The sequence below is a fragment of the Mobula hypostoma genome, chromosome 6 (genome assembly GCF_963921235.1).
Source record: "Mobula hypostoma chromosome 6, sMobHyp1.1, whole genome shotgun sequence".
NCBI classification, from domain to species: Eukaryota; Metazoa; Chordata; class Chondrichthyes; order Myliobatiformes; family Myliobatidae; genus Mobula; species Mobula hypostoma.
Window position 1 is genome coordinate 175,004,446 of NC_086102.1, and position 20,308 is coordinate 175,024,753.

The following is a 20,308-nucleotide window of genomic DNA, read 5'->3' on the forward strand; positions in this document are numbered from 1 at the left end:
GTTGGGAGAGTTTTACCCGTGGTGCACTGGGCCAAGTGCATGACCCTTTGTAGCATTTTCCATTCAAAGGCATTGGTGCTCCCATATCAGGCCGTAATGCAGTCACCCTTCACAGAGGGTCATGATCACAGCCCCCTTGATTCTCAGTGACATTACGATTGCTGAGTTTATCAATACTCTTGGGATGTCACTATTCATCAACGATCTAAATGACTGGAGCTGCATCAACACGTTAGAGGCCATGTTTTCCACAGGTGGTACAACTCCAAAATTCCCCAAGTGTTTCAACCACGCAAGGTTTATTTTAACATTAAAGTACAAAACATGTTACACACCGGCCTGTACATCTTACTCTCATGTTACAATCAGAACATATCAATCATGTAACACACACAAAATGCTGGTGGAACACAGCAGGCCAGGCAGCACCTATAGGAAGTAGTACAGTCAACATTTCGGGCCGAGAAGCTTCGTCAGGACTAACTGAAAAAACAGAAAAAAACGCTGCTCTTTCAGTTAGTCCTGACGAAGGGTCTTGGCCCAAAACGTCGACTGTACTTCTTCCTATAGATGCTGCCTAGCCTGCTGCATTCCACCAGCATTTTGTGTGTGTTGCTTGAACTTCCAGCATCTGCAGATTTTCTCATGTTTGCGTTTTTAAATATTAATCATGTACTTGTGCATTTTAGATATAGGATACTACGGGATCAAAAATACTCTTTGCGCACTTGAAATTAATTGCGGATAACACAAGATACTGAAAAGAGTCAATTGTAAAAAAAGTTATAATTCTCTTCAGAAAACAATTTAATTTCTCAATACTACCCAAACACTTACCATTGCTCACAGTCCTCCTTGCTACTTCCCACAGAACGAGACCAAAGGCCCAGATGTCAACTCTCCTATAAGAGTCAAAGAGGTTCACCTGCATTGATTCATCCAATACTTCAGGAGCCATATATCGTTTTGTACCTACCCGGGGATTATTACCCACATCTAAAAGGTTAGTGCATTGGGAATGCATCACAGCAAGACCTAAAAGAAAATTAAGAGACAGAAAAAAACATAACATTTCATAAAATATTAGAACAATCCTCACTTGATACTTTATTTTTGCTTTGCCATATTCTGAGCAAAACCAGCTCAGTGTTTGAATAATGCTATACATAGTACCATTTGCAGTCAAGGAGCAAAGAAAAGCACTCAGAAGAGTGTAACACAGGAAAGTTTTTATGAGAGACAACAGTGCACAGATAAGGGAATAATTAAATAATAGTGACCACCAATATATTAACAATTTATCAGCATGGAAGCTGTAGGAAAAAAATTGTTAAAATATACCACGTACCAGTTCATTGGTCTGTCCACAAAACCAAACAGTGCACAATTAACCATGTACAAACCTTTAAAATTCACTACTTTATCATATTTTTGTCTGCCACAGGACTGAAAACTTGAGCAACAAGACAATATTAAGAGTGCTAAAAATCAATGGAACCTGGGGCGAACCCGAAGAAACAATAGTGATAAAATGAATGTTCTTTGCACACACAAGTATTGACACTCTGGAATATGTTTCTATGGTTATTGTCTGACACTAAATTCTACTACTGTAGCCTCAAAGTTGCTGGAACCCAAGTTTGATGCCAATTTTCAATGCTGCTATTGTCAAGTTCACATGGTTTTCCTGACCACATGGGTTTCGTCCCACAAAACAAAAAACACAATGGCACTACTATGAGCAGTTTTGGGCCTCCTATCTAGAAAAGGATGTACTGACATTGGGGAGAGTTCAAAGGAGGCTCATGAAAATTATTCTGGGATGGAGAGGCTTGTCATATGATGAGTGTTTGAATGCTCTGGGACTGCACTCACTGGAATTCAGAAGAATGAAGAGTATCCTCATTGAAAGACCTCCACAGAACGTTCAAACGTTCATTCATTATCAAAGTATGTATGCAATTTACAACTCAGTTTCTTCTTCTACAGAAAGAAAGAAAAACGATAGAAGTACAAAGAAAAACCAACCCCCACCCCGACAAAAAGAAGAATGGCAACACGATCATCACTGCCCCAAACACCCCTCCCCCTGCACAAAACGCAATAAGAACGTCGGCCCCTAAACCCTTCCCCTCTCCCCAACACACACATACAAAAATAACAAAAATGCAAGAGTGGATGTGGAGAGGATTTTTCCTTAGGTTGGAGAGTCTAGGACCAGAGGGTACAACCTCAGAATAGAGGGGTGCCATTTTAGAATGGAGATGAGGAGGAATTTCTTTAGCCAGAGAGTGGTGAATCTGTGGAATTTGGTGCCGCAGAAAGGCCAAATTTTATGTGTGTTTACATAGATTGAAAGATTCTTGATCAGCCAGGGCATAAAGGGATACGCGGAGAAGGCAAGAGATTGGGGCTGAGAGGGAAAGTGGATCAGCCGTGATGAAATGGTGAAGCAAATCGATGGGCCAAATGGCCAAGTTCTGCTCCTATATTGTATGGCCTTAATTGGCTACTATAAATTACCCTAAGTTGGGCTTGTGACAAAAATCAAAAGTACATTCTATCAGAGTTTAAGAGAATAAGTCATCGGGTATTGGAAATGAGGAATGGGACTAGTAATCTCCTGGCATGCATCTTAGTAATTGAATACGATTGGAACCATTTCCTTGCTTGGCAGAGAACGACCACTGCAGACTATCTGGACTGAACCATCTTTTATGGGTTAATTTCCACCTGTTGCAGCAGACAAGGGCAGCGGAACATTTCAAATTAGATGCTGGGGTACAGACAAGGCAGCGAGTTACAGTACACGTGCAACCAGGAAGCGGTCACATGAAGGCAGGTGCCGATAAATATAATGTGGATCTAAGTTGGGATAACACAATAGGTGATGTTTACTTCAGGTATCCAAGTATGGAATTCTGAAATCATATACCGGTTTTAGCTTAAAATCAACAATATATCGCAAGAACGAGAAAATGCATGGGTTCAAGGACCAGTGCATAGGCAGGAGTCCATAATTCCAGTTAGCACTTCAGAAAAATAATGAACAAACATTTCATGTTCCTTTGGGATATGTAACAGAATCCTGTCCGCCATCTTTGGCTTCCATTGTACCATTTTCAAAAATTGAGGTTGCTGATATCAGTCAACATTGATCCCTCAGCCATGTACAGATTAATAAATCGGGTCATTTACTGCAGTACTTCATACAGAATTGCCTGCACTTAAAAAAAATACTTCGTGGGATTAGGCATCTGAAAGTTCTAAACTACCAATTAAAAGTGGATATAAACACCAACCATTTCTTTCTTGCTCTTACGGCTATCCCAATGCTATCATAAGTGCAGTGGGCAAAAACGCTAGATGGCTTGATGATTGAAGTCATTTTGAGAGGGAAAATTTCTGTTGTGCATTCTGAATAGGTGTGTTCTCATCAGAAATAGCACACACTTAAAATTGTTGAGATTTACACATGCTAAAGAATAGCATTATCAACTTGAAAGTTAAAAGACATCCATAGGGTAACTAATGCCCCACTGTTTGTCTAGATCGGAAACAACACCTTCCACCCTCTTCAACTTCCAAAGACATTATCAGGAGCAAGAATTGCCAAGTACATCATGTTGTCACTGAAGCAATCCAACCACCTTTACTTTTTTTTTAAGTCTCCAAGAGCACGAAATGAACATTACAAGGATGTCATTTATTGCCCATCCAGAAATTATTGGGAAGGTGGGCTGAGCCACACTCTCAAAGCAATGCAGTTTCTGCTGTGATGATCATATCCAAGCAGCACTTTAGGAGAGATTTCAAGGATTTTGACCCAGCTTTGGTAAAAGATAGCAAGACATTTCCGAGAAGTGGTGTGCAAACTAGATATCATAGCACTCCTGGGTATTTGGCATTATGGGTTGGGAGCTGCTGTCAAGGGGTCTTGTCAACTTACAGTCAAATTTTACATAGATGTAGAATGCAGCTACTCCGTATTGGTGGTAGAAACAGCAAATACTCTGCAGACCATTTCATTAATGGAAATCACAGCAAATGGAATTAAATATAAATGAGCAATAAACGTTTCTATTCTGGGATCATTACCCAGATTGAAATGGTTAGTGCATGGGAATGCATCACAGTAAAACCCAAGAGAAAAGCAAATGGCAAGAAAATTCCATAATATTTCATCTCACGAAGGATGGATCATTAACAAAACAGCTAAGTGACAGAATCAGAATCAGCTTTATCATAAACAACAGGAATTCTGCAGATGCTGGAAATTCAAGCAACATACATCAAAGTTGCTGGTGAACGCAGCAGGCCAAGCAGCTGCGTTCACCAGCTGAGGCGCAGGAAGAGGAATAGGAAGAGGCGCAGTCGACGTTTCAGGCCGAGACCCTTCGTCAGGACTAACTGAAGGAAGAGTGAGTAAGGGATTTGAAAGCTGGAGGGGGAGGGGGACATGCAAAATGATAGGAGAAGACAGGAGGGGGAGGGATGGAGCCGAGAGCTGGACAGGTGATAGGCAAAAGGGGATACGAGAGGATCATGGGACAGGAGGCCTAGGGAGAAAGACGGGGGGGGGTGACCCAGAGGATGGGCAAGAGGTATATTCAGAGGGACAGAGGGAGAAAAAGGAGAGTGAGAGAAAGAATGTGTGCATAAAAAGGAGTAACAGCTGGGGTACGAGGGGGAGGTGGGGCCGAGCGGAAGTTAGAGAAGTCAATGTTCATGCCATCAGGTTGGAGGCTACCCAGATGGAATATAAGGTGTTGTTCCTCCAACTTGAGTGTGGCTTCATCTCTACAGTAGAGGAGGCCGTGGATAGACATGTCAGAATGGGAATGGGATGTGGAATTAAAATGTGTGGCCACTGGGAGATCCTGCTTTCTCTGGCGGACAGAGCGTAGATGTTCAGCAAAGCGGTCTCCCAGTCTGCGTCGGGTCTCACCAATATATAAAAGGCCACATCGGGAGCACCGGACGCAGTATATCACCCCAGTCGACTCACAGGTGAAGTGATGCCTCACCTGGAAGGACTGTTTGGGGCCCTGAATGGTGGTAAGGGAGGAAGTGTAAGGGCATGTGTAGCACTTGTTCCGCTTACACGGATAAGTGCCAGGAGAGAGATCAGTGGGGAGGGCCTCCTCTACTGTAGAGATGAAGCCACACTCAGGTTGGAGGAACAACACCTTATATTCCGTCTGGGTAGCCTCCAACCTGATGGCATGAACATTGACTTCTCTAACTTCCGCTAGGCCCCACTTCCCCCTCGTACCCCAGCTGTTACTCCTTTTTATGCACACATTCTTTCTCTCACTCTCCTTTTTCTCCCTCTGTCCCTCTGAATATACCTCTTGCCCATCCTCTGGGTCACCCCTCCCCCCGTCTTTCTCCCTAGGCCTCCTGTCCCATGATCCTCTCGTATCCCCTTTTGCCTATCACCTGTCCAGCTCTCGGCTCTATCCCTCCCCCTCCTGTCTTCTCCTATCATTTTGCATCTCCCCCTCCCCCTCCAGCTTTCAAATCCCTTACTCACTCTTCCTTCAGTTAGTCCTGACGAAGGGTCTCGGCCTGAAATGTCGACTGCGCCTCTTCCTATAGATGCTGCCTGGCCTGCTGCGTTCACCAGCAACTTTGATGTATGTTGTCAGCTTTATCATCACTGGCATGTGACATGAAATTTGTTAATTTAGCAGCAGTTCAAAGCAATACATAATAAAGAAGATAAAATAAAATAATAATAATAAGTAAATCAATTACAGTATATGCATATTGAATAGGTTAAAAATCGTGCAAAAAATCAGAAATAGTGTATATTAAAAAAAAGTGAAGTAATGTTCAAGGGTTCAACGTCCATTTAGGATAGGAATCGGATGGCAGAGGGGAAGAAGCTGTTCCTGAATCGCTGAGTGTGTGCCTTCAGGCTTCTGTACCTCCTACCTGATGGTAACAGTGAAAGAGCATGCCCTGGGTGCTGGAGGTCCTCAATAATGGACACTGCCTTTCTGAGATACCCCTCCCTAAAGATGTCCTGGGTATTTTGTAGGCTAGTACCCAAGACGGAGCCGACTAGAATTACAACCCCCTGCAGCGCCTTTCGGTCCTGTGCAATAGCACCCCCCCCCCCACCCCACCCCACCATACCAATCAGTGACGCAGCCTGTCAGAATGTTCTCCATGGTACACCTATACAAGTTTTTGAGTGTATTTGTTGACATTCCTAATGAAGTATAGCCGCTGTCTTGCCTTCTTTATAGCTGCATCAATATGTTGGGACCAGGTTAGATCCTCAGAGATCTTGACCCCAGGAACTTGAAACTGCTCACTCTCTCCACTTCTGGTCCCTCTATGAGGATTGGTATGTGTTCCTTCGTCTTACCCTTCTAGAAGTTCACAATCAGCTCTTTCGTCTTATTGATGTTGAGTGCCAGGTTGTTGCTGCAGCACGACTCCACTAGTTGGCATATCTCACTCCTGTACACCCTCTCGTCACAGGGCGAGATTCTACCAACAATGGTTGTATCATCAGCAAATTTATAGATGGTATTTGAGCTATGCCTAGCCACACAGTCATGTGTATAGAGAGAGTAGAGCAATGGGCTAAGCACACACCCCTGAGGTACATCAGTATTGATCATTAGCGAGTAGGATATGTTATCACCAATCTGCACAGACTGTGGTCTTCCGGTTAGGAAGTCAAAGATCCAATTGCAGAGGGAGGTACAGAGGCCCAGGTTCTGCAACTTCTCAAATCAGGATTGTGGGAATGATGCTGTTTAAATGCTGAACTATAGTCTATGAACAGCATCATGACATAGGTGTTTGTGTTGTCCAGGTGGTCGAAAGTCATGTGGAGGGCCATTAAGATTGCGTCTGCAGTTGACCTATTGTGGCGATAGGCAAATTGCAATGGGTCTTATGTCTTTGCTGAGGCAGGATTTCAGTCTAGTCATGACCAACCTCTCAAAGCATTTCATCATTGTCGATGTGAGTGCTACCAGGAGATAGTCATTAAGGCAGCTCGCATTACTCTTCTTTGGCACTGGTATAATTGTTGCCTTTTTGAAGCAAGTGGGAACTTCCGCCTGCAGCAGTGAGAGGTTGAAAATGTCCTTGAATATTCCTGCTAGTTGGTTGGCACAGGTTTTCAGACCCTTACCAGATACTCCCTCGGGACCTACTACCTTGCGCGGGTTCACTCTCTTCAAAGACAGCCTAACATCGGCCTCTGAGACAGAGATCACAGGATTATCAGGTTCAGCAGGGATCATCAAAGCTGTATTGTGTTCTCTCTTTCAAAGCGGGCATAGAAGGCATTGAGTTCATCCGGCAGTGAAGCATCGCTATTGGATTTTGCCTCGTAGGAAGTAATGTCTTGCAAATTCTGCCAGAGTTGCCGTGCATCCGATGTCGCCTCCAACCTCATTTAATATTGTCTCCTCGCCTTTGAAATAGCCCTCCACAAATCATACCTGGTTTTCTGGTATAGGCCTAGGTCGACAGACATGAATCCCACAGATCTAGCCTTCAGCAGACAACGTACCTCCTGGTTCATCCACGACTTTTGGTTTGGGAATGTACAGTAATTCTTTGTAGGCACACACTCATCCACACAGGTTTTAATGAAGTCGGTAACAACTGCAGCATACTCATCCAGGTTCGAAGATGAATCCCTGAATACAGTCCAGTCCACTGATTCAAAGCAGTCCTATAGGCGCTCCTGTGCTTCCCTTGTCCTTACCTTGGTCCTCACTACTGGTGCTGCAGTCTTCAGTCTCTGCCTATACTCAGAGAGTAGAAGTACAGCCAGGTGATCAGACTTCCCAAAGTGAGGGCATGGAATAGCACGGTAGGCATTCTTGATGGTGGTGTAGCAAAGGTCCAGTGTGTTGCTTCCTTTAGTATTGCAAGTTGATGGTAGTTGCTTAGTGATTTTTTCCAGACTGGCCTGGTTAAAATCCCCTAAAATGACAGTGAAGGCATTAGGGTGAGCTGTTTCATGTGTCTGATCCCATTGCTCAGATCATCTAAAGCCTGATATTGACATTGGCCTGAGGTGGAATGTAAGGTGTACCAAAATGACCCCGGAGATCTGCTGTAGTGGATAAAAAGGACAACACTTAACTGCTAGATATTCCAGGTCTGGTGAGCAGAATTGGGACAGCACTGATATATTTGAGCACCAAGAAGAGTTGATTGAGAGTTATATGCCTCCACCTCTGCTTTTGAGAGACTCTATAGATCTATCCCGACCACGTATAGTAAACCCATCGATCTGAAATGCTGCATCCGGTACGGAAGGGATTAACCAGGATTTTGTGAAGCAAAGGACATACGCGATCCTAATGTCCCTCTGATTCAGCACCCCAGCTCTGAGATCATCAATTTTATTCACTAGAGACTGCACGCTTGCCAGCAAGATGGTCAGTATAGGGAGTTTCAAACCCTGTTTCCTTAAACGCAATTGTACCCCTGATCTGCAGCAACACTTCCTCCACAGTATCCTACATGGGCTTTTCCGACCACAATCCGTGTTGCTTCCGTCAGTTTTAAGCAGCGATAATTTGTTTAAATGCATTAAGTCCAAACTTATTTGGACTTTAGGAACTTCTGTAATGACATCAAGACCAAGATGATCAGCCTCCAGCAATGCATGTCATATTCCTTTATGCTGCGATACCAAGGTTAATCATACTTTTTGGAATTCAACAGTGCTACTTACACTGTTTTAGGAATCCACAGCCAACATTAGGGGGCTTGACTGGTAACTTCAGTAGTAACCACAGGCTGCTCAAATAACTCCCAAAATCCACAATGTTCTCCATCCAGCACTTAACTGGAGCCTCAGTGATGACACCAGAGCACGCACAATCATTACTGAAGGAATCGCTAGATCAATAACTCAGCAAGGGTGGGTGGAGAACGTCAGAAAGCAGGTAAAAACGTGTCCAGAAGTGAAGAATCTTTGCAAAATCTTTGGAGATGCCAGTTTTGACCCAGCTCACTTTAATAAGCAATTTATTTTCAGATTTAGATTAGATAACTTCCAGTCTTCTCAGGTAATGTTATGGATTTTAAAAAGTTTGCAAGAACAAGCCCAGTAAGCCTGTCATCTGCAGTGGGAAAGTGACTAAAGGGGATTCTAAGAGACAGGGTCTATCTGCATTTAGAAAGTCTATGACCGACAGTGAGCATAAACTTGTGCATAGGAAATCACGTGTTACAAGTTTGATTGGAATTTTTTGAAGAAGTGATCAAGAGGACTGATGTGGGCAAGAAGGCAGATGTTGACAATGTGGTCTTTTAGCAAGCCTTTGACAAAGTTCCATATGGAGACAAGAGGGCAAAAAGGAGCAAGATATACCAGCTAGTTGAATCGTGATACAGCAAAAAACTTGTACTCAACACCAGTAAGACCAAAGTGCTGATTGTGGACTTTGGGAGGGGCAGGACAGGGGAACACAGACCAATCCACTGAGGGATCAAAAGTGGAGAGAGTGAGCAGTTTCAAGTTCCTGGGTGTCAAGATCTCTGAGGATCTAACCTGGTCCCAACATACTGATGCAGCTATAAAGGCGGCAAGACAGCTGCTATTTTTCATTAGGAGTTTAAAGAGGTTTGGTTTGTCACATGAAACACTCAAAAACTTCTACAGATATATCGTGGCGAGCAGTCTGACAGGCTGCATCACTGATGGTACAAGGTTGGGGAGGGGGCTATTGCACAGGATCAAAAGCTACAGAAAGATGTAAAACTAGTCAGCTCCATCATGGGAATTACTAGCCTCTATAGAATCCAAGACATCTTCAAAGAGCGGTGACTCAGAAAGGTGGCATCTACTGTCAAGGCCCCAATCACCCAGGACTTGCCCTCTTCTCATTGTTACCATCAGGAAGGAGGTACAGAAGCCTGACACACAATCAGCAGTTCAGGAACAGCTTCTTGAATTGAATTGACTTTATTACTTACATCCTTCACATACTGAGGGGTAAAAATCTTTATGTTGATGGGGTGAAGGGGAGGGGAAATAGGAGTATAGACTAAGAACAATGGTCAATCACCTTGGGTGCGCCTTAGCTTACTGTTTTGGACAGTCAAACAGAAGCTTTACCCAACAACCGGTGACGTACTAGTCATTGTTCTCTAAAGATAGGCAAAGGCTCAAATAATGAACTATCTGATCTTGCAGAAGCAGCTCAAGGTATAGCTAAATATGGGAAGTATAGTGTAGGGACTAGAATGTTCTGGAGAAAAGGGGAAGGGTCCGAAAGAGGAACTGATGGGCTAGCTTTGGCTTAAAATAATTATAACTAACTGACCAATGATTATTTTACATCTAATTGTATCTTAGCATGTGATTGGAATGATTCTAATATTATCTAAACTTGTAATCGTAAGATTTCCTGCTACCTGATCAACGTTATCAATTGTGGAGAACTGTGTAATTCGGGGGCAGTGTCTGGACTGGCTCTTTTAGGAGATCAGTCTGTAACTTCCCCCATAGCATGCTATGAGTAAAGAATAAAGGTTTGAAAAAGAACTACGTGTGTTAGTGTTTCTGTGGTACTTTTGTCTTTGCATCGGTCGATCCAGTACGACAATGTTACTTTTCTATCTAAATGTGTAATTTATAGTAATTTGTCATGAATAATACGTACAACAGGACAATCAATATAGCATAGAAATACAATTGTATCAGCGTAAATTAATCTGATGGCCTAGTGGAAGAAGCTGTCCCAGAGCCTGTCGGTCCTGGTTTTTATACTGCTGTACCATTTCCCAGATGGTAGCAGCTGGAACAGTTTGCTGTTGGGGTAACTCAGTTCCCCAATGATTGTTCAGGCCCTTTTTACACACCTGTCTTTGTAAACATCCTGAATAGTGGGAAGTTCACATCTACAGATGCACTGGGCTGTCCACACCACTCTCTACAGAGTCCTGCGATTGAGGGAAGTACAGTTCCCATACCAGGCAGTGATGCAGCCAGTCAAAATGCTCTCAATTGTGCCCCTGTAGAAAGTTGTTAGGATATGGGACCCATACCGAACTTCTTCAGCTGTTTGAGGTGAAAGAGGTGCTGTTGTGCTTTTCTCACCACACAACCAGTATGTACAGACCACATGAGATCCTTGGTGATGTGTATGCCGAGGAACTTAAAGCTGTTCACCTTCTCAATCCCAGATCCATTGATGCCAATAGGGGTTAGCCTGTCTCCATTCCTCCTGTAATCCACAACCAGCTCCTTTGTTTTTGCGACATTGAGGGAGAAATTGTTTTCTTGACACCACTGTGTCAGGGTGATGACTTCTTTTCTGTAGGCTGCCTCGTTATTATTTGAGAGTCCGATTTCTAAACGGACGTTGACCCGTGAACGCTTTTTTACTTTAATATATTTCTATTTTTGCACTCTTTAAATTTAACATTTAATATACATATCTATTTACTGTAATTTTTTTTGCTATATTTATCATGCATTGCGTTATACTGGTGCCATTAAGTTAACAACTTTCATGGCATATGCTATTGATATTAAACCCAATTCTGATATGGCAAGCTGGGCTGAAAGGTTCGATCATAAGAGGTGGGGGGTGAACTAGCCAATTGGTTACAGAATTTACTTAGTCATACGAGACAGAGGGCAGTTAATTTTTCTGAATAAAGGTTGCAGTCTTTGGTATGGTTAGTAAGTTTGCAGATCACACTAAAGTTGGTGGTAGAGGACAGAGGAGAAGAATATTAAAGATTACAACAGGATCTAGAACAACTTGCCAAGGAATAGCAGACTGATTTTAAATCTGACAAGTGCAGAGTTGTACTTTGGGAAGTCAAAGCAGGACAGAACTTGTACAGTGGGCCCTGGGGAATGTATGAGAAACCCAAGAGGTACAGACATATAGTTCCTTGTAACTGGCAACACAGGTAGCATGACATTATCCCCTCTTGAACCAGAGGGGATAACTTGCCTCGTCCCCATCACCGGATTATTCCCACTACCAACGGACTCACTTTCAAGGACTCTTCTTCATCTCAGGTTCTCGATATTTATTGCTTATTTATTTGTTTTTGTATTTGCACAATTCGTTGTCTTTTGAAATTAGCTATTTGTTCACCCTGTTGGGTGTGGTTCTTCCTTGATTCTGTTGTGTTTCTTGTAGTTACTGTGAGTGACCGCAAGAAAACAAATCTCAGGGTTGTTTTTGGTGACTTTGATAATAAATTTACTTGGAACCTTTTGAACAGAATGAGGACTGTAGCATTTGGCATGTTTTACTTAATCAGTCAAGACACAGGATAGAAGAGTTGGGGCATTGTATTACAGCTGTGCAGGATGTTGACAAGACAGCACCTGGAACATTGTGTGCAGTTCCAGTTGCCAAGGAATCAGAAGGATGTCCTTAAGCTGGAAAGGGTGCAGAAAAAAATTCACAATGTGTAGGAGGCTGCAGTCACTTTAGGGGCATATAAAATCATGAGAGGCACAGTTATGGTGAATGGTCACAGTCTCTCCCCCCCCCCCCCACCAGGGTAGCATAGTCCAAAACTAGAAAGGTATCAGCTTAAATTGAGATGGGAAAAAAATAAAGGGGACAAAGAGGAGAAAATTCTTCCAGAGGATGACGAGTTTGTGGAACAAGATGCCAGAGGAGGTGGATAGAGCCCAGACAGGCAAGATTTACAGCAGGAGTTCCCAACCTCACAACCACAGGCCCCTCGCATAATGGAATTGGTCCGTGGCATAATTAAGGTTGGGGACCCCTGATTTAGAGGGATATGGTCCGATATAGGCAAATGGGACCAACACATTTGGGCACCTTGGTTGGTATGAACACATTGGGGCAAAGAACCCATTTTCCCCTACCATGATTCTATTAATAACCCAGATTATTCACATAGGTTTCTGTCCCTCATCATTCAGATAGTGCTCTTGACAAGAGATTGGGACCACGAGGGAAAATAGGTCTGCTCTGTGAAATGGTGGAGCAGACTCAATGGGAAAATAGCCAAATTCTGCTCCTATATCTTATGGTATTTTGTTTGTAGAAAAGTGTCTAGACCCTCAAAATCTGAACTTATCAACAGTTTCATCAGCCATTCCTACCTAGAGGGATGGACACTGGAGAATAACGATTACTCATTACTTCTCTCTTCTCTGGATCTTGGCATCGGAATGAAGTCTTACCACAGTTGTTGAGCACTTTCACACGTGGACAGCACAGTAGCATTGTAGTAACGCATTATAGGGCCAATGATCCGGGTTCAATTCCTGCCGTTGACGGTAAGAAAGGTGCACATGAGCTCCCTCTGGGGACACCAGATCCCTTCCACATTCCACACACGTCTGGGTTAGGGTTTGCACTGTATGTTGTGGGCATGCTAGGTTGGTGACGGAAGCCTGGGCTGCCCTCAGCATATCCACGGACTGAGTTGGTCACTGACGCAAAATGACACATTTCACTATGTTTTGATGTACAGTATATATAACAAATAAAACTAACTTTTTATCTTTTTTTTTTAAATTGAGGAATGCACTACCGGTCAACTAGAATTGAGACGTGCATCATCTGAGTGTTCTGCAGTAAATGGTGAAGAGACTTCATTGAAGCATTCTATTTGTGCACAACCTATTCAAAGATAGCATCAGAAAGACCACCAGGGAGACAGAGCCTGAGGACCATGAGAAGGGGATGTTAGCTCCCAAGTTAATATCCTCCCCCCACATTCAAAATCTATGGAGAGGTGGAAGAAATTGACCACATGAGACATAGAACATGTTTTGATAGAGAGCTATGCCCAGGAAGCAGCCTGTGAAATCAGTCAAAGAGAACCAGGTGATTCTTGTCCATAGTTATCACCATGGTGCACTGAAAACCAAGCAGGAGAATCCAGAAGAGACTTAATCAGGTGCATACGACATTGTAGGTTTACCAACACTGATTATAAAGACATCAGTAAATAATTTACTAACCCGATGACTGCTTGCTGCAAATGACACTCATGGTCTGCAGTTCATCTGATTTTCATCTTACAACATAAAATTTGTGCATCACTGCACTGAGTGAAAATTCTCATGCCAGACAACAGAAACTGCTGTCTTTATTTTTTTTTAGAACGTCAATCTGTCACAGGAATTAAAAGGTTCAAGCAGCATCGGGGGGGGGGGGGGAGGTGGAGGAACTGACAATATTTCAGGTCAAAACTCTGTATCGTAATTCCTTCTGTTCAAACCACTAATTTTATTACTTTTACCCCACACCACCTCCACCAGACCCTGAATGGGTGATAGCACCAAACAAAAAAAAAAGCAAAACTCAGCCTTTGTTGATTGTTGAACGTAGTTGTTGATGATCACTGACTCTATCATATTCAATAACACAAAATTAATATCCAAACATCTTAAATACTACTAAACTATTTCCAAGATGGATCGGAGGTCTTTAATCTCATTATTAACAAATATTTCATCTCAGTAGCAGCAAATGGAAAACCTGGTTCGAAGTGCTTACCCAAGTCTGCAATGCAGCATTGTCCATTCTCCTTAACGAGGATATTTTTGCTTTTAAGATCTCGATGTGCAATGGCGACTTTTCCTTGTGTCCCAATTATTTCTGTGTGCAAATGTGTTAGACCACTAACGATGGACAAGGATATCCTCAAACAGCCAATGGTATCCAATGCATTGTGCTGCAGGTGGTCATAAAGAGATCCCAGTTTATGGTAATGTGTAATTAGCCACAGTTGTGTGCTGGAATTTCTGGATGTCATGTCAGACGCAATAAAGCCTATAGAAAGAGATACAGATGGTGAGCTTCACAATTGCTAGGCACTCTTCTACAGCATGTCTCACTGACATTTAGTATGTTTCCTATGCCAATTAAAAGAATATAAATTATTTTTCTTCCTCATGTCATTCATTTTAATGGCCTAAAGTAGGGGATCCCATCCTTTTTGATGCCATGGACCAATAGCGTTAAGCAAGGGGTCTGTGGACCCTAGGTTGGGAACATCTGCTCTAAAGAAGCCACACTTAGTAGTGCAGGTAGAATCTCATTACAGGGTCTTGATTCTTCTATTCTCTCATCTCACCCATCACTCCCAGTCACATCCCACCACAACACACCATGGCTGCAGTGTGTATCACCTCCATCCACTCATTAACAGGACATCCCTAACCAAGTGTAAGCACTAGGAGAAATGTCAGTAGGCCCCTTTGTTTTGCCTTGTTACCTTAACGTTAAGGCAAACAAAAAAACCTCTTATATTGTTCTTGGGTCAAATTCCTCATCTTGTAATACTGTGGGAGTACCTTCACGTCAAGCATTACAAGAGTTCATGGAACAGTTCAAGCCAACATTAAATTCTGACCCTGTCAGTAATTCCAATATTACATAGCGAGTGATAAAAGGAAGCAAGCAATTAAAAGTCTTCATATTGATGCACGTACAAAGAATGCACGACACTGGCTATTATTCATTAGGAGTTTGAGTAGAATTGTTATTTCACTGAAGACATTTGCAAATGCCTACAGATGTACCATGGAGAGCAGAAAGTTGTAAATTCAGCAAGCTCTATCACGGACATCCAGGACACCTTCAAAGGGGATGGCTCAAAAAAAAAAGACAGCATCCATTATTAAGGACCCCATCACTGAGGACACACCCTCTCCTCATTGCTATCTCCAAGGAGATGATACAGGAGCCTAAAGACACACACTCAGTGATTCAGAAATAGCCTCTTCCCCTCCGGCATCAGATTTCTGAATGGACATTGATTCCATGAACACTACCTCACTTTTCTTTTGCTCTCTTTTTGCATGACTTATTTTTATATAGTGAGCTTATTGTAGTTCATGGTTTTTACTAATATGCATTGCAATATACTGCTGCCACAAAACCACAAATTCCACAACATATACCAGTGATATTAAACCTGATTCTGAAATGTTCACTGTTACTCTCCACTGATGCTTCCTGACCTGCTGAACATTAACAGCATTTTCTCTTTATGTTACAATAAAGAATGAATTAATTTTGATGCACTGTCAACTAACTTTATGCCAACTCAGCACATCAAGGATCAAATAAAGAACATTAATTTGCTTTTACATACCACCAAGAAAGAGGAAAAAAGATTAAAGTGTTTCGCAAAAGCCCCATCCTGACGATACAAGAAATATCGTTAAGGACACTCGTATCATTAGCATGAAGGAAATGGCTTTCCCTCAATCAACTTTCAAGTTCTAAGAGGAAGGTGTAAAAAGTATGAATCATAAAATGTTAGCAACCAAGTCTATTTAGTAGTTGTGGAGGAAAATAGCATATTGGCTTTTATCACATTAGGGATGGAGTTTGAGAATAGGGAGATTTTGTCACTATTACATGTTGAGGCCACACCTAGAATACTGCTTGTCTCCTTACCTAAATGTGATAGAAACTTGAGAGGCAGTTCAAAGAGATCTCTCCAATCCAATTTATGTAATAAGAGTATAATATTGTGAAGATAGGCCACACAGTTTGCAATTAAATTCCTTGGAGTTTAAAAGGACAGGCAGGGTGGGATGGAAGGGTGGTGACTTCATTCCAATGCAGAAGATTCTAGGGCGGGTTGACATGGTAGATATTGGAATGTTTCCACCAGTGGGAGAATCATAAGCAAAGAGACAGCTACAAAATAAGGAGTCAGTCATTTAAAATTGTTGAAGCATCTTTTCTCAAAGGGTGATGAGTCTCTGGAATTCTTTCCCTAAATATTAAGCTGGAAATAGATAAGTATTTTAAAGAAAAGGGAATTAACAGTTATGGGGAACAGGCACGGAAGTTGATTTGAAGGTAGCACAGTTCAGCCATCATTATACAGTATCACTGTGCGAAGACAGTGTGCAATTTAACAGCAGGTGATTGTCAGATTTTTTCTTGTGATTGCAAGACCCTGTGGGGATAGTTGACTTAGAATACTGCAAGTCTGGTTCACTGGTTTATTGGAAAGACCGGCAGCGGGAGAGTTGCATGGCCTCAGTTGTAGTGCGGACTAGGCCCGTGCCACATTGTCACCTGTTGCAGCCATTCAGGAGAGGTGACATTGGAGGCGGTGCGGCTCAGTGTCCATGCTGGACCAGGGCTGGCCCCGACTGTCAGTGCTGCTCTCCAGTGTTCGCTCAGCGGAAGACAAGCTGGACTGCGTTCATCTGCAGATCCATAGGAACAAGAACTGTCTATATTCTATTTCTTTTCTGTGACTGTGTGACTTCTATCTTATACATGCTATATATGTCCCTTGTGCTGTGTATGACTGTTGGTATTGTGTTTTGCATCTTGGCCCCAGTGTTTTGTTTGGCTGTGTTCATGAGTATTCAGGTATGATTGAATGACAATTAAACCTGAACTTGAACCTGAATGGTAGGGCAGGTTTGAAGGGCCAAATGGCCTATTTTCTTGAATTCTTGTGAAAAGAGAGGGAAAAACAGTTCATGCAAAGTCACAAATAGAAGGGTTGTGTGTGGTGGTAATAATCTTCTGAGGTGTGTCTATTTCAATGCAAGGAGTATTGTGGGGAAGGCTGACGAGATGAGGGTGTGGATTGACACATGGAATTACGACATTATAGCTATTAGTGAAACTTGGCTGCAGGAGGGGCAGGACTGGCAGTTTAATGTTCCAGGGTTCCGATGTTTCAGACGTTATAAAGGCAGAGGAATGAAGGGTGGGGGGGGGGGGGTGGCATTGCTAGTCAGGGAAAATGTTACAGCAGTGCTCAGGCAGGACAGATAAGAGGGCTTGTCTACCGAGGCCATATGGGTGGAGCTGAGAAACAGGAAAGGTATGGCCACATTAGTGAGGTTGTATTATAGACCACCCAATAGTCATCGAGAATTGGAGGAGCAAATCTGCAGAGAGATAGCAGATAACTGCAGGAAACAAAGTTGTGATAGTCGGGGATTTTAATTTTCCACATATTAATTGGGACTCCCATACTGTTAAAGGTCTAGACAGGTTACAGTTTGTAAAATGTGTTCAGGAAAGTTTTCTAAATCAACTTATAGAGGTACCAACTAGAGAGGATGCAATATTAGATCTCCTATTAGGAAATGAGTTAGGACAGGTGACAGAAGTATGTGTAGGGGAACACTTTGGTTCCAGTGATCATAATAACACTATTAGTTTCAACTTGATTATGGATAAAGATAGATCTGGTCCTCGGGTTGAGGTTCTAAACTGGAAAAAGGCCAAATTTGAAGAAATGAGAAAGGATCTAAAAAGCATGGATTGGGGAGGGGTTGTTCTCTGGCAAGGATGTGATCGGTAAGTGGGAGGCCTTCAAAGGAGAAATTTTAAGATTGCAGAGTTTTTATGTTCCTGTCAGGATTAAAGGAAAAGTGAATAAGAATAAGGAACCTTGGTTCTCAAAGGATATTGGAACTCTGATAAAGAAGAAGAGAGAGATGTATGACATGTATAGGAAACAGGGAGCAAATAAGGTGCTTGAGGAGTATAAAAATTGCAAAAAAAAAATACTTAAGAAAGAAATCAGGAGGGCTAAAAGAAGACATGAGGTTGCTTTGGCAGTCAAGGTGAAGGATAATCCAAAGAGCTTCTACAGGTATATTAAGAGCAAAAGGATAGTAAGGGATAAAATTGGTCCTCTTGAAGATCAGAGTGGTCAGCTATGTATGGAACCAAAAGAAATGGGAGAGGTCTTAAATGGGTTTTTTTGCGTCTGTACTTACTAAGGAAAATGGCATGGAGTCAATGGAAATAAGGCAAACGAGTGGTGAGGTCATGGAACCTATACAGGTTGAAGAGGAGGAGGTGCTTGCTATCTTGAGGCAAATCAGAGTGGATAAATCCCCAGGACCTGACAGGGTATTCCCTCGGACCTTGAAGGAGACTAGTGTTGAAATTGCAGGGGCCCTGGTAGATATATTTAAAATGTCGGTATCTACTGGTGAGGTGCCGGAGGATTGGAGGATAGCTCAAGTTGTTCCGTTGTTTAAAAAAAGGTTCTAAAAGTAATCTGGGAAATTATAGGCCGGTAAGTTTGACGTCGGTAATAGGTATATTATTGGAAGGAGTACTAAGAGATAGGATTTACAAGTATCTGGATAGACAGGGACTTATTAGGGAGCGTCAACATGGCTTTGTGCGTGGTAGGTCATGTTTAACAAATCTATCAGAGTTTTTCCAGGAGGTTACCAGGAAAGTGGATGAAGGGAAGGCAGTGGATGTTGTCTACATGGACTTCAGTAAGGCCTTTGACAAGGTCCCGCATGGGAGGTTAGTTAGGAAGATTCAGCCGCTAGGTATACATGGGGAGGTAGTAAATTGGATTAGACATTGGCTCAATGGAAGAAGTCAGAGAGTGATAGCGGAGGATTGGTTCTCTGAGTGGAGGCCTGTGACTAGTGGTGTGCCACAGGGATCAGTGCTGGGTCCATTGTTATTTGTCATCTATAGCAATGATCTGGATGATGATGTGGTAAATTGGATCAGCTAATTTGCTGATGATACAAGGATTGGAGGTGTAGTAGACAGCGAGGAAGGTTTTCAAAGCCTGCAGAGGGACTTGGACCAGCTGGAAAAATGGGCTGAAAAATGGCAGATGGAGTTTAATACAGACAAGTGTGAGGTATTGCACTTTGGAAGGACAAACCAAGGTAGAACATACAAGGAAAATGGTAGGGCACTGAGGAGTGCAGTAGAACAGAGGGATCTGGGAATAGAGATAGAAAATTCCCTAAAAGTGGCGTCACAGGTAGATAGGGTCGTAAACAGAGCTTTTGGTACATTGGCCTTTATAAATCAAAGTATTGAGTATAAGAGTTGGAATGTTATGGTGAGGTTGTATAAGGCGTTGGTGAAGCCGAATTTGGAGTATTGTGTGCAGTTTTGGTCACCAAATTACAAGAAGGATAATAATAAGGTTGAAAGAGCGCAGAGAAGGTTTACAAGGATGTTGCCGGGACTTGGGAAACTGAGTTACAGAGAAAGGTTGAATAGGTTAGCACTTTATTTCCTGGAGCATAGAAGAATGAGGGGAGATTTGATAGAGGTATATAAAATTATGATGGGTATAGATAGAGTGAATGCAAGCAGGCTTTTTCCACTGAGGCTAGGGGAGAAAAAAAACCAGAGGACATGGGTTAAGAGTGAAGGGGGAAAAGTTTAAAGGGAACACTAGGGGGGGCTTCTTCACACAGAGAGTGGTGGGAGTGTGGAATGAGCTTTCAGATGAAGTGGTAAATGTGGGCTCACTTTTAACATTTAAGAAAAACTTGGGCAGGTACATGGATGAGAGGTGTATGGAGGGATATGGT

General features: G+C 42.6%; 1 protein-coding gene across 1 annotated transcript in view; it reads right to left on the reverse strand.

The window, feature by feature from the left end:
* Positions 1–20,308, reverse strand: part of LOC134348621 (activin receptor type-1-like) — a 111,313-nt gene that overhangs the window by 10,360 nt on the left and 80,645 nt on the right. The window contains exons 7-8 of the mRNA XM_063052286.1: positions 14,505–14,780; positions 838–1,035 (exon numbers count right to left, since the gene is read on the reverse strand). Of these exons, the coding sequence (XP_062908356.1) occupies positions 838–1,035; positions 14,505–14,780 (474 nt within the window). The remainder of the gene's footprint in view (positions 1–837; positions 1,036–14,504; positions 14,781–20,308) is intronic.